The sequence below is a fragment of the Mastomys coucha genome, unplaced genomic scaffold, assembly GCF_008632895.1.
Source record: "Mastomys coucha isolate ucsf_1 unplaced genomic scaffold, UCSF_Mcou_1 pScaffold9, whole genome shotgun sequence".
NCBI lineage: Eukaryota > Metazoa > Chordata > Mammalia > Rodentia > Muridae > Mastomys > Mastomys coucha.
Window position 1 is genome coordinate 7,757,930 of NW_022196915.1, and position 11,504 is coordinate 7,769,433.

Below are 11,504 nucleotides of genomic sequence, written 5' to 3' on the forward strand. Positions count from 1 at the left end.
TGAGGTTGTTAAGACTTATCAACAGCCACATCAAATCATTTTTGGTGGTGGTGTTTGCCTATAATCCTAACACTGCTTGGAAGATGGAGGTTGGAGGAGCACAAGTTCAAAACCAACCAGGGCTACACAATGAGTTCAAGGCTAGCCTGAAGTACAGTGAGATCCGGTTTTAAAAGAAAAGAGTAGAAAAGCTGGGGGTGAGGGTTGGATGGGCTGGTAGAGGGATTAAGGTAGGGCAGGCAGGCATAGTTGGTCTTTGTTTCTCACTAGAATTATTAGATACTGCTTTGTGGTACCAGTGTTTATGTCTTAGTTTAATAAAGTGTGTTTTTTGAATTATAATAATACTTTTTACATCTTTCATAGCCTAGTTCTCTTATATGTTAAAATTTTCATATTGGTTTAATTCTTCCTATTAGCAGTAATGCTTCTTTTTTTTTTATTTTTTATTTTATGTATGAGAGTACTCTGTTGCTGTCTTCATACACACCAGAAGAGGGCATCAGAACCAATTACAGATGGTTGTGAGCTACCATGTGGTTGCTGGGAAATGAACTCAGGATCTCTGGAAGAACAGTCAGTGCTCTTAACCGCTGAGCCATCTCTCCAGCCCGCAGTAATGTTCTTTTATACTTGTGAAAATTTTTGTATTGTTTCATTTGATTCACCAAAGAATGCTATGATTAGGGCCTTTTTTTTTCTTCAAGTGAGAATGTGTAATGTTGGCAAATTATTTTATTTTTAAGTAATTTGTTTTTTAAGTTACTCAGTGAAAACAGTGGGTCTATTGAAATGAGATTAGAGAAGATAACCCACTCACTCTTTTTATGAATGAATAACTGAACAAATGAATATATTTTAGTGAGTAGGATCAAGGAATATACTTGATTTATGCATTTTGAGTTCCTCTGTCAAATGATTTCTCTCCCTCACCTCCACCACCAAATCCATGGCTGACTTAGTGGTCTACATTAAACTGTATTAGTAATAAACTGCTAATTATTGGTTCAGTTATTAATGCCATTGATTTTTTAAATAATAACATAGTTCTATAGAATTGCTTAACCCAAATCCACTGAGCAAGATGAATATAAAGTATGCATATTATTTTATTCTTCTTCCTTTTGCCCCATTCCTTTGTATTGTCTGATTATATAAAGCCTAGCACTTGAAGGCAGAGGCGGATGGAACTTTGATTTCAAGGTGAATCGGTCTACATAGTGATTTCCATGCTACCTGGGGTCACATAGTAAGATTCTTGTCTTTAAATAAATAAATAAATAAATAAATGAAAATAAAATAATCACTACATTAATATTTTGGAGCTTATTTCTAGATGTTAAGTTTGACAGTACTACAGGTGTTTTTCAGTTTTTTAATGTAAATGTCGGATGTGGGATGGGGAAGAGTCAAGAAACAAAAATTCCAACAAAAGAGTTAAAGAGATGCAGCCAGGTAAAATGAAGATGCCAAATGTGCTCTTATTTTTTATTGCCAAGAAATAACAAAGAACAAGTCATTCACAAGCCTAGTGCATGGAATGAACACATGTGCTGCCATTAGCTGCAAATTTTGAAATTTCAAAGGCCAAGTCCTGTTATAAATTGGCCTTCACTATCTACCATAAAGAAAAATAAATAAATTCACATTTATACATTTTGTTTGTATTTGCGTATCATGGTCTTCTATTTGCTTTCACTAAGGAGTTAACCCATGTTCTTCCCCCTAGGGTTGAGAATGCTTGCACCAAGCTTGTTCAGGCAGCCCAGATGCTTCAGTCAGACCCATACTCGGTTCCTGCGCGGGATTACCTCATTGATGGCTCTAGGGGAATCCTTTCCGGCACGTCTGACCTACTGCTTACCTTTGATGAGGCTGAGGTAGGAATCTGAGACCTATAAAAACCTCCCTTAGGCAAAAGCCTCGTTTTAGATGTGTGTGTGTGTGTGTATACGCATGCATGCATGGGTGCACACACACGCGAGTGCTCACATGTGCTTGTTTATGGGTGCCCATGGAAATCAGAAGAGGGTATCAGATTCCTAGGGCCAGAGTTATAGCAGTTGTGAGCCATCTGACATGGGTGCAAGAACCAAACGGGGGTCCTCTGGAAGAACATCATGCGTTCTTGACCTGGAGTCATCTCTCCAGCCCCTAAAGTGTAATATTAAAGGTAATAATGGAAGCTGGACATGGTGGCACACACCTTTGATCCCGGTACTCAGGAGGTGGAGGAAGGAGGGACTCTGTGAGTTCTAGGCCAGCCTGGTCTACGGAGTGCATTCCCAGGACAGCCAGGGCTACACAGTGAAAAAAACCAAAATTGAAAAGAAAGAAAGAGTAAACAAACAAACAAAAAACCTCAAAAAACAAAAAATAAACAAACGAAAAGATCTTGCAATGCAATACTGGATCATTGTTTTAAAATGCTAATATATTAAAAAGCGTTATATTCCCTAGTGCTATTTTCTATGTTATTCACTAATTTGACCGAGTCCTTAAATATATTTTTCAGGTCCGTAAAATTATTAGAGTTTGCAAAGGAATTTTGGAATACCTTACAGTGGCAGAGGTAGTGGAGACTATGGAAGACTTGGTCACTTACACAAAGAATCTTGGGCCAGGTGAGCAAACCTCAAATTTTATATTAAAAGTTCTCTGAATTTGCCATGTTAATTCAAGAGGAAAGGTTACTGTTTCCTTGCAGAAAACGGGATGGAATTGATGATGGGTTTCTGCTGAAGATATGTTGCTGTCTCTGAAGTCTGCTTTCTACTTTCTACAAATCCCTGTCAAAAACATTGAACCAGATTTGTGAATGCTGATGAGGGAAATGAAGGAAATACTTTTCTACTGCTGTAATGCTGAAAGGCCACCCTCAATCCTGGCCTCCCTTTCTGCAGTGCACAGCATTCCTTCACTGTCTGCCAGCTGGCGGGTAGCTCTTTAGGACTTCTTAGCTTGCTAATTAGCTGCCTACTATTATGGACTTATGCCATAGCCCAAGGCTGCAGAGATCTGATCAGGCCTCAAAGGAGAGAGGAGTGGTTGTAGTTAATCATTTTGAAATGGTTATTTAGGTATCTGAGTATTGAATACACAGACGCCAGCATTTGATCTTATAGATGTAACGTGTCCTCAAGAGTCCATAAAGTATGAATAAGGTTAATGAAAAGGCTTAATAGGTGTTTATCTTGATGTTTATAGCCCTGTGAATTATTTTTTAATGAAATGTTGGTGTTTATTTAACAATATCTTTCTGAGGGTCCAGTGTAGTTGTTCCTTGAACCTACCCATTTTCTGAGTTGAGGATCATCTGGAAATGGCCTTTTTTCATTACTATAGATGTGTGCTGGGGAATGACTGGGCTATGTTTGGGAGTGTTAGAGATGAACCCAGGCTTAGTGCATGGTAGGCAAATGGGACACCCTTAGCTACAACCTGTATTCTCGTAACACTGGAAAAAAGGTAAGGGACTCAGGGTGAAGCAGAAGCAGCCCACCTCTCTGCCTTTCCTTGGTCTTGATGGTCTGTAGAACTAGTTCTGAAATCCTAGGGGGAATTTAAAAACCAAAGCTTAAAAATCATACAGATAGCCAATGAGATGATAAAAGCACTTGGAGCCAAGCCTGCCTACCTAAGGTTTATCTCAGAAGCCACATGGTAGGAGACAACTGGCCCTTAAGTTGTCCACTGACTTCTATCTACATGTACACTGTGGCACACATTACACATATGTGTCCTCACATTACACATATCTGTCAAAAAATGAATGCAATTCAAAAATTACATAGCACTTTTAAATAATAACCAAAGTAAGCAAAGTACTAACAGATTGATTCCGAAACACCAGATGCTTAAAAAGTTGTACCTTTTATAATATTTCTATTTTGATTCTAATTTTAATATTATTTTGGATCAACTTGAAAATTCAAAAACATATTACCAAGGTAAAGGCTCATTCGGTAAAGATTCTTGCTGCCAAGTCTGCCTGAGTTCCATTCTTAGAACCAACATGGTAGAAGGAGAGAAGCAACTCCTGCAAGCTGTCCTTTGACCTCTTTCCATAGATGCACCTTGCTACACATACATTCTCCCAATCTACAAAGAAATGAATGTCAAACAAACAAACAAACAAATCCAACCCAACCCAACCCAACCCAACCCACTGTTGTCCTTAGAATGCTTTCCCTGAGATTCTAGTGTAACGCAGCACAATAGTCAGATATATAGTATGAAGTCTGTATGTATACAATATGAAAATGATTACATTTAGGATTTTCCTTTAGTAAATTACCTTCACTGAAAACTGTAACATTGCCCAAATGCTAGTTTGTTAGCAATGTCTGTCTTTAAATAGGTAGACAGTAGGTTATGAGTTTTGTAGTAATTCACAATGGATTTAGGCTGGAAAGGCCACATTCTGGTTTGTTTAACTGCTCATCCTGAATAATTGCTTCTTTGTGCCCCAGGAATGACTAAGATGGCCAAAATGATTGATGAGAGACAGCAGGAGTTGACTCACCAGGAACACCGAGTGATGCTGGTGAACTCAATGAACACTGTCAAAGAGCTGCTTCCTGTTCTCATTTCAGGTACTTCTTGCTTCATTCATAGGGCAGGGGAGTTAGGAGTTCTGGCTCAGAAGGCCGTTCTCCTTTGCCACTCTGGTGCATGTCCTTTAGACTGAGTGAAGATGCAGTGGTTGAGTGTTAAATGTTACCCTATAGTCACCATCTTGAATGTTCTTTCTCTCTTTCTGCTTTAACTGACAATAGGAATTTGTGCTTACTGAGTGTAGTATGTGCCAGTACCTCACTGTCTACCTGTATATCTTAGTCAGGTTGTGGGTTATTTAGTTTAATTCTCAGAAGATGGCTGTATTTAAATTTCTATGAAATATGTTATTGTCACACTCCAGTACCTTCAGATCCCAATACCCTCTTCTGGTCTCTAGGGACACCTGTACATACTTGGCACACAATCACACATATACATAAATAAGAAAATTATTTTTTAATTAGAAATTTAATTAAAGCTTTTTCTTTCTTTTTCTTTTTTGGGGGTGGGGGTTGGGGGAGGATTGTCTTTTGATACATGGTTTCCTATGTAGCTCTAGATGTCTTGGAATTCACTATGTAGACCAGGCTGGCCTTGAGCTCACAGAAATCTGCTTCCTGAATGCTGAGATTAAAGGTGTGTACCACAATTTCCTGCTTTAAAAAAACAATAAATACTAAAAACAAGAAGGAAAGAAAGAAAGAAAGAAAGAAAGAAAGAAAGAAAGAAAGAAAGAAAGAAAGAGAGAAAGAGAAAGAGAAGTCACTAGAGAAATCACTGGTGTCCATTGAGAGCTCCTGGAAGACGTACTGATGTCTTTGAGGCCTAGCATAGCGTTGGGGGAGCAGGCTGCTCAACAAACAGTTTTATTGGTGTTTTTTATTCTGACCTATTAGGTTTGCTGTGGCTAGAGGCTATGCTCACGATGCTGCTGATTGAGAAGGATATTAAGCACTTTGTGATTGTAGATTGTCTGTGTGTGTTAAATTAGTTCCCTAATGATGTGTGTGCTGCTCCCTTTGTATTTTCAATTTGCTTTACAATGAAAGCTGCTGATATTGGAGCTTTATCAGCAGATTTGCAGTGATTGTTTTATATATTCCTTTAAAGACATTAGAAGACTAAAATATATGTTAAAAGTATAGAACATCATCTGTGAATAGTATTAAGCAACAAGATTAAATGGTTCAGAGACTGTCTGGGGCCCACTCAGATGGCCAAAGAAGAGAAATGACCCCCTCCTCCTGCCTCTGACCTCCACATCAATTTTGAAAAGATCAAATTATGGTCATTTGTTTATTTTTATAGCTATGAAGATTTTTGTTACAACCAAAAACTCAAAAAACCAAGGAATAGAAGAAGCTTTGAAAAATCGAAATTTTACTGTAGAAAAGATGAGTGCAGAGATTAATGAGATCATTCGTGTACTACAACTCACTTCCTGGGATGAAGACGCCTGGGCCAGCAAGGTAAGTCTTACTAGAGGAGAAATCATGAAAAAAGTCAAATTCTCATCTCCTGGGAGATTTTGATTATTGAGTATTATTTTGTAAAATTACACAGATACTATGGCCATAATTTCTTGCTCACTTGTTTTATCAGTCGCCTGTCACCATTACACATTTCTTTTTTCCAAGGTGGGTAGAATAAGTATAGAGGATGAATACTGGTAGAAAGCTGAGGTGTGTCGTCTTCCTTCAGGCTTATTTCTCATTGGTTGGGCTGCAAGAGGACTTGGTATTATACTTCCTTGGGTGGGCTCCTTGCTTTTTACATGGGTGATTGTTGCCAGGTAACTTAAATACAACAAACATTATTATATGCCTATAATTATATACTTCATGCAAAGCTTACCCTAAGCCAACCTTTGATTAAGAAGAGTGAACAGAGGAAACTCTAGAATTTTTAGATGTGTTGCTTGATCACTTTTTTTTCCCCTAAGGAAGGTGTAATTAAAATATTGGTCTTCATATTTGTCAGTTTACCAATCCCTTTGCCTTCTGTAGGTACTCAGACTGTAAAGGGAGTCCATTATGTGGATTCCTTTTAGAGCCTAGGGTAGTGGTTGGGAGTGGTTGCTGCTCTGATCTATTATTCCTGTGCAATAGCAAAGCTTCCAGGTCTGGGGAAGCCAAGACATTTTGGTTTATTCTTGTCTTAGAGAAGTGCAGGATGTAGGCAGTTATGGAAAATGCCCCAACTCTGGGCTCTAGCTTTCCCATGTATGACCAAAATGCTGCCACCAAGGTCACCCAACTGGCTCTTACCAATGACTTTATAATTTGACTTCGTTGGGTGCTCTGCTCGTTAGGGCTGCTTTTCCTTTCTTTCAGGACCTCAGAGAAGGTAAGGTCAAATCTGGGGCCTAACATCGCCAGTCCTCCTGCTGTTCAGAAAGCTAATTTAACAGGATATAATTAGTTTACTTTTAAGTATAGTATAGACTCATTCACAGAGGTGTTCTGTTCTCTAACGGGTTGTAAAATTATATTTTAAGTTTTTATGCTGAAAATCTTCTTAAGTTCTTGATATTTGCTTTTGCTTTTGTGTGATAACTACTTCCCAATGACTTCTTTGTGCATCTTCTTTTTGTTGTCGTTCTCATTTGTTTCATTCTTTTTCTCGAGCTTAGAAGGTAAGCTTTCTCTTGCCCTTTAGTTCCTTTTTTGCTTAAAAAAGAGAAAAAGCATGTCTGTGAGGCTTTCTCGTGCCGTGTGCCATGCCTTATTTCGTGTGCCGGTCTGTAACACTGTGCTCGGATATGTGTTAGAGTCTGACTTAATGTGGAAATATGGGCTGTGTTGAGCATACTGACTTTGCGTCTTACTGAGTTGGTATTTTTGGGTGGGTGGGACAAGAGATTGCAATGGCATATCATGCTTTCTATATTTGGTAGGTGCTTTTGTCTCTTTGAGCAGGGCCCCTAAGAACATTTTTTGCCCATTCATCCCTAGTGGCCTCATTGGAAGGGCACATTTTCCTAGGTAGCTGGGTCAGTTAGATGTGGACCCAGCTCTTAGGAAAGAAGACTTGAGGTGATGCGTCTCTGTGCCTCTCCTAACAGCCATCTCTGTGGGCCTCCACATTTTGCTTTTGGAGATGTATTGTTGAAGGTTTTGCTGGCAACAAAAATGGGTAGGCTAGAGAGCTGACCTGCTTCCACTACCAAAGCCAAAGAGGACAGGAAGTAAAGAATAGTGGTTTTTTTGCCCCCCTTACCTTGAGTTGGTGGCTTTCTGCATGTTCTGTTGCCTAAGCTGTGAGTCAGCCATAATTCGGTGATTTCATGTTCCCCTAACCAAATCTCTTTCCTTTGCTTCTAGCAGATGAGAAACTAGTAAGGAAGAACAGGCATTTAATTTGAACCTTTCTCTGTTTTGGGGGGAAAAAGTAATCTCTCAGTTAGTGAACACACGTTACTGAGCTTATTTTGTGCAGCTACAACTACCATCAAGAAATGCTCCTTAAAGAACAAGCAAGCAAAACCCAGATGAGTTTAGTTGGTTCCAGTAATAGAATCCTGGACTTGCGCAGGATAGACAAGGGAAAAAACCTGGTCCTTACCAGCTGTCTTGTAGCTGTCCCGTATTCATTCGCCCTGGATGAAGCTGGCTAATTAGGATAAAGCAAAACTAACTTCATGAGTGAGAGTAAATTAAGTATGCTCAGCCAAAAGAAGCTCAAATAAACAGCATTTGAATTAACAGAGGAACTTATTAGTCTACCTGCGTTTGTTATACACTTACTTAATTAAAAAAATCAAAATTGTATAAAAAGATACACATGATGAGCCGCTCCCAGCCCTGCTGCCTTCCCAGTTTACCTCCATTTAATCCTATGTGTAAACTCTTTAGTAGTTATAAGAATATTTAGAAAAAGAAATTTTACTCTGAAAATGATAACTAGGGAATTGCTTTTTTTTTAAATTAAAAAAAACTTTCTTATTTTATTTTATTTTATTTTTTTCATAGGATTTCAAATCTTTGTTTTCTGAACTGTAAACAGTAAAGTAATCAGATGCGGGGTCTATCTGTTGCCACCAGGTTCCCATTCTGTTCAGTGTAGTTTTTCAGCACCTCCCATCCCTACCAATGAGTAATTAACCTTGTCTTCCCGTACTTGTTTCATGCTTCCCCATTGGTGCAGTATTCTTCTGGAAAGTGAAGGTTCCTCTAGAAAAGTGGGGGAAGAAAGTAAGTGGAACAAATTCTTGATAAAAATACATCTTCTGAATAAGTTCCGAGCTCGACGAGGCAATGCGTAGCTGAATAGTGTACCTGTTACACCTACGTTCAACTCACAGATTCACCCATTTAATACTAGCTTTACATACTTCATTTCTATCGAAAGTAAAAACTATCCCTTAAATCAAGAGTCACTTACAGTGATCATTAAAGTGAAGCCAGCATATTTTCCTGGGACAATGTTATGAGTCAAAAGAACAATACAACTCTTATTTTACTCTGAAAATTTAGAACTCTGTACCTAGTCTTTTAAAAAATTATTTATATTTCTTGTATCTTGATACATGTTGGGAGATGAGAGACAAATAAAAGCATTTTATTGCCCAGGTTTTTTTGAGCCTTACAGAGGCAGCTTTTCATGTGGAGCCATCAGATACTGTAACTCATGAGTGGTTATTGTGGTGAGTCTAGGCTGCTGATGGACAGTAGTGACTGACTAGGAAGCCTTCCACATGAAATTATTGTTCTTTTTAACAAGAAGGAAATACAGTTAGGTTGTGCTGCCCTGTGACATCCTCACTGCAGACCATTGGGATTTAAGGGTTGAATTTAATTCTGATTACTTTTTAAAAGATCGGGTTGTACATAAGCTTATAACATGTTTTTGAGTGTTCTCAAGTTTTGTATTCGCTGTCAATAAATAAGACATTTATCTATAGGAATTTGGCTAAGTAGTTAACTGAGGCATTTGTGATGTTTTGTTTACCTCTCAAGGAGGAAATCTTCAAATGCTAAAGGAACTGGTGTTTCCCATCTGATTTAGGTTATCTTTAGCTCGCCTGTCTGTGAGTGTGCTCATAACTCGTGTAGGTATTTAGAACTGTGAAGCTTTTATCAGAGAGGCGAAACCAAGGGTAGAGAGGCAACTTTCTAAAATCATAGGACCAGGCAACTTTCTCATTGGTCAGTTTGTTCTTTCCTGAAACATCTTTGTTCAGAACATTGTAGTGGTGCTTGTAGAAATAGAATCAGAACTGAAGAAAAATGGGGAGATAAGTGTTAGCAGAAGAAAGAAAAGAGGGCTGGGCAAGAGTCTCCATATTTAAAGTCCTTAACTTAAAAGTACTGGCACTGTAGGACTCTGCTTTTCCTCCTAAGTAGTTATTATTATTATTATTATTATTATTATTATTATTATTATTATTATTATTATTATTATTATTATTAGAGACAGGGTCTCTATGTAGTCCTGGCTGTACTGGAACTTTCTATATAGACCAGGTGGGCTTAGAACTTACAGAAATGCTCCTGCTTCTGCCTCCAGAGTGCTGAATTCCGCTTTTCTAACTGTGGTTACTCTTGATTACCTCCAGGGAGAATCTCAGTATTATTCACAGGTATTCTTGAGGCCTGAATGTGTATTAAAGTTTAAGAGTCTGTTAGTTCTTTGTTTGCCAAAATGTTCTTTGTTTTTGATTTGTTTTGGATGTCCTTCCACCTTTAGTATATGGTAGAGACTGCTAGGACACTGAAGTTTTTTTTTTCCTTTTAAAGAATTATTTATTTGTTTTATGTATGTGAATACACTATCACTGTCTTCAGACACACCAGAAGAAGGCATCAGATCTCATTACAGATGGTTGTGAGCCACCATGTGGATGCTGGGAATTGAACTCAGGACCTCTGGAAGAGCAATCATGCTGAGCTCTTCCAGAGCTCATCTCTTCAGCCCGACACTGAAGTTTTGTTCCTGAGGAACATACACACACACACACACATACACACACACAAATGAAAAACAATTTGGGGCCTGGCACGGTGGTAAATAATTGTAATTCCAAGCATTCAGGAGGCAAAGGTAGGAGGAGGATCTTAAGTTTGAGGCCAGCCTGGTCTACACAGTGAGTTCCAGTCCAGCCTGGGCTACTTGATAGACATTATCTCAATAAAACAGAAACAAAATAAATGAATGCCCCAAACTGCAACAATAAAAACCACAGTAGAAATTGATGACTTTTTTCTTTTCCCAAACTTGAATTTTTATGGAGAAGAATAAAGGTACAATGTTTTCTTTCCTTTTCTAAATGCTTATATGACGGGGTTTAACAAAATGCTTTGTGGGACACAGATTGTAATTATCTTTATCACATACACACACACACACACACACACACAAACACACACACACGCACGCACGCGTGCACACATTTCTCCAAAATGTGTATGGAATCTGTTTATATTATGTCTGCTGCTAGTGCATTTTCATTGCTCAAGACAAGATGCCCTTTAAAAATATATGTGAGATTCTTTGGAGACAAAAAGTATATGTCTATAAACATGTTTGTTTTTAATAGCGATGACTAAACTGTAATGTGTTTAAGTGATCATTAGCAACTCTGCTCAAAAAAGAACTTAAAGTCTTTTAAGTAACTGCTATAAATTTTTATAACTGTCTAAATCACATGCTTTAAAAATCAGAAGGATAGAAAGATGACTCAGAGGGTGAACGCACATGCCTGCTGGTCTGATGATCTAAGTTTGATCCCTGGAACCCACATTGTCAGAGAGCATTGACTCCAGTGAACTGTCCTTTGACCTTCATGCGTGTGCTGTGGTACATTGTCACCTACTCACATTTACAAAAAATAATATAGAAGAATATGACAGCAGCATCAGCAGCAACAGCAACAGTGCCACCAGCACCACCAGCACCACCACCAGCACCAGCACCACCACCAGCACCACCACCACCACCACCAC

At 38.5% G+C, this 11,504-nt stretch overlaps 1 protein-coding gene across 2 annotated transcripts in view; it reads left to right on the plus strand.

The window, feature by feature from the left end:
- The window catches only part of Vcl (vinculin), a 94,520-nt gene that overhangs the window by 43,849 nt on the left and 39,167 nt on the right, over positions 1 to 11,504 (plus strand). For both annotated transcript variants that reach the window (XM_031362745.1, XM_031362744.1), the window contains exons 3-6: positions 1,730 to 1,880; positions 2,516 to 2,624; positions 4,473 to 4,595; positions 5,869 to 6,029. In XM_031362745.1, coding sequence (XP_031218605.1) covers positions 1,730 to 1,880; positions 2,516 to 2,624; positions 4,473 to 4,595; positions 5,869 to 6,029 — 544 coding nt within the window. The remainder of the gene's footprint in view (positions 1 to 1,729; positions 1,881 to 2,515; positions 2,625 to 4,472; positions 4,596 to 5,868; positions 6,030 to 11,504) is intronic.